Source organism: Telopea speciosissima, chromosome 7 (genome assembly GCF_018873765.1).
Source record: "Telopea speciosissima isolate NSW1024214 ecotype Mountain lineage chromosome 7, Tspe_v1, whole genome shotgun sequence".
Classification (NCBI taxonomy): Eukaryota; Viridiplantae; Streptophyta; class Magnoliopsida; order Proteales; family Proteaceae; genus Telopea; species Telopea speciosissima.
This window is the reverse complement of record NC_057922.1, coordinates 36,513,355-36,516,614: the sequence shown is the minus strand read 5'-3', so window position 1 is coordinate 36,516,614 and position 3,260 is coordinate 36,513,355. Positions and strand designations below refer to the sequence as shown.

The following is a 3,260-nucleotide window of genomic DNA, read 5'->3' as shown; positions in this document are numbered from 1 at the left end:
GGAGCCCAGGCGATGGCGTTGACGCTGGTTTGGTGCCTCTGCGATTCAAAGAAGAAGGAGAAGAAGAAGGAGAAGACGGAGGATGAGGAGAAGGGACGGTGGTGATGGGGTGGGAGTTTTTTACAATTACCACCTCAAAAAGGGCATTTTTGTCCTAAAAAATCCGTAACAACGGCATATTTTCACGATTAACCCCTGCCGTTACAGGTCTGTAACGGAGGGGGCCATTTCGTTATTAATATGCACCAGGGGAGGGTAACAGTTGTTTCAAAATTTTTGGGAGGTAATAATAAATATGAAAGATTTTGGGGTGGTAATTGTAAAAAATCTTTTTTTTAAAATAAAACAGTGCAATTAAAAGAAATTTACAACTTCTTCACCATTTTTGTCATGCAAGTGCAGGATGGGCATAAATGCCCAGATGAAATGACTAGAAACCCCCTATTGATGAATCGTTGATACCCCTCCCCTCTCGTGCACGAATCCCCTACGCCTATAATACACTATTTCATGTGTCCCTCATCTACGGTTCCTCCCATCTTGCATCCCAATTCTTGATCCATCCATCTTGTTTTTGCTGTCTCCATTGCCAACAAAGCTTCCAGTCTCCTTCCGCATGTTCTTGAGCCATAGAATTTGATCATCCTGAAAAAGCTTCAACTTTGTTAGGTAAGTGAGGTTACATAGAACTCAATGTCCATGGATAGCGTTTGTTTGATTAAAGTTTCTGCCATTTGTTTTCTACATGATTTAAGATGACAAGAAAAGAAAAACACTATTTAAATTTTAGACGATGTCAGGACAATAGTTTTATTTAAACCTTTTTTTTTTTATTAATCAATTTAATTCTTAACAACTCTTGATTTGCATTTCTTATCCTAGTTTTTCTCTTTTAGTTAGAAAAATAGCAGAAAATCAATGAAACTTAACCTTTCAAGATCCTTACATCTATTGGATCAAAAACTCTAAAAAGTTATCACATATGTGAAATCTTTGATTCTTCTTTTTAATTTTATTTCTATAAGGTATCATTTCATTATGGCTGGTTCAAGTAACTCTAATCCAACTGCAATGGAAATCAACCAAACCAATCCGACTGGAAATGGAAATTGGATTCGGATTAGGCCAAACCGATCCCGTACTCTTATACCTTGCTCAGATGTGGATGTAAGCGCCTTGCCCTATCACATCGAAGTTAATATAACAAGAAAATGACCAAAAAAAGTTAATATAACAAGAAAATTACCATAGTGACCTTATTGCTTTTTGCCTTAAAAAAAATAATTGCAAAATAGGAAGAGAAGTGGATGTGTGGCACACAAACAGAATGGCTCCATTGAAGGGTGTAGTGGTGGCAGTGCCAATGCTAGTGCTCTCAGTAGCATCTGCTGCCATCTTCCTCTTCTTCCTTCTTTTTGCCCTCTCCTCATGCTACTGCCCTCCCGCCACCTCCACCACTTCGGCCAACAAGAGATCCACTACGGATCGAATATCTCCAACAACAGAAGACATCGCGTGGGTGAAAGATCAAATCCAGCAGAATAACCTACATATGCAACTCAATGTCCTCCACAAGGGCATTAACCCTCGCACTCGCGCTCAACAGCTTGAACATTTAACCCAGTAAGCTCCTCTCTCTCTCTCTCTTCGTGTTCGATTTTACTGGTTTGTTGCAAGTCGGAATCAAACGTGCAACGTCAAGTTGTAGTGTAATTTCTTCACAGTAAAAAATTACAATCGAACCGTATCTTGTGTCAAATGTAGGGTTTAATCTATTGGATATGCAAATTACAAACACTGCATTTCGAATTCTATTGTATTCTTCTTCTTCTTCTTCTTTTTTCGTGTCAAGTATCAAAATTCAATTTGTTCTCGGTTGCAGTAATTATTTATGTTTGGGTGAATTTCATATAATTTTGAATTTTCAGATTCAAGGGTATCTCGCACTACGAAGGAGATGAAGCGAACAACCACACTTCATTGCCATGCCCTGGAGAATTGCTCGTAGAGGAACACCACAGCAATTATGGGGAACCCTATGCTGGAGGACGCGACGTGTTTGAGTTTCTTGTAGAGTCAGTTCAGCTGAAGCCAGATTCCCATGTCCTCGAGATTGGATGTGGTACCCTTCGAGTTGGACTGCATTTTATCTGTTACTTGATTCCAGAGCACTTCCATTGCTTAGAAAAGGATGAGCTTTCTCTTATGGCGGCATTTAGGTATGAGCTTCCATCTTAGGGTCTCCTATACAAGTGCCCTTTGATCTTGAAAGGTGAGGATATGGATTTCAGTAAATTTGGATCAGGTTTCCAGTATGATTTGATCTATGCAAGTGTTGTTTTCCTTCACATGTCGGATAAGCTCGTTTGGGCAGGACTGGAGAAGTTGGTAGCTAGGTTGAAACCTTATGATGGTCGGATCTTTGTCTCTCACAAAATATAAAGTTCTGCTCCGGATTGGGGGGGGGGGGGGGAGAGGGGTGTACAAAAAGGCTAACAAGTACAGCGCTTGAGTATCTTAGAAAACACACCCATGATAGCTTGCTGTTCAACCACTATGAGATTTGGTTTGAGTTCAGACGATCTAAAGTTTAAGGCTGGTAACCATTCCTTGCTAGATTCAAATTCAAATGATTGTGATTCACACTGAAGGATGCTGAATGTAACTTTATGTGTTGTGTTTCCCTCAGTCCTTCCATGACATTTTTGGGCCATTGAAGCTAGAAAACTAACTATGAAGTTGCTGAATATGCCAATGGATCAGATATTTGCAAATAAGTTGGGACTCAACTATGTAGTTATGGGAATTTTGCACCTGTAACTCTACTTTTGAGTTATTATCTCACAATGAATACAATGGTGATAGATTAGCCACAACAATTATATTTTTGTATCTTTTTTGATCAATAGTTGGGAAGAGACTCCTCCCTATTCTTTGAAGCCTCTTGCCTGCACTTCATTTTTAACTTAAAAGGCAATTACATCCTTCATTGTGCACCTATTTCTTATGGGTTGTTAACAAGCTTTGGTTTTCAAAGGGGCTTGAAGGACTTTCAGGTTGGGAAAGTTTCTATCATTGGATGCTGGATGAAACAGACCATAAGGGTGAATTCTTAACCAAACCATTTTATGAAATTGTGTTACAAATATGCAAAACCCCTTTGAACCCTTTCCCTTAAAACATTGTACCATAACTTGAGAGTGAAAGAGAGAGAAGAAAAAGAAGAAAGAAAGACTCCAACGAGGATGAAAAAAGTGATG

The 3,260-nt window shown here is 39.2% G+C and overlaps 1 protein-coding gene across 1 annotated transcript; it reads left to right on the top strand.

Annotated features, from left to right (window-relative positions):
* Positions 1-1,321: 1,321 nt before the first annotated feature.
* LOC122666895 lies at positions 1,322-2,461 on the top strand. The gene is made up of 2 exons (XM_043862995.1): positions 1,322-1,623; positions 1,929-2,461. Exons 1-2 carry the CDS (start codon positions 1,328-1,330, stop codon positions 2,236-2,238), a joined length of 606 nt encoding a protein of 201 aa, XP_043718930.1. The 5' UTR covers positions 1,322-1,327; the 3' UTR covers positions 2,239-2,461.
* Positions 2,462-3,260: the final 799 nt, after the last annotated feature.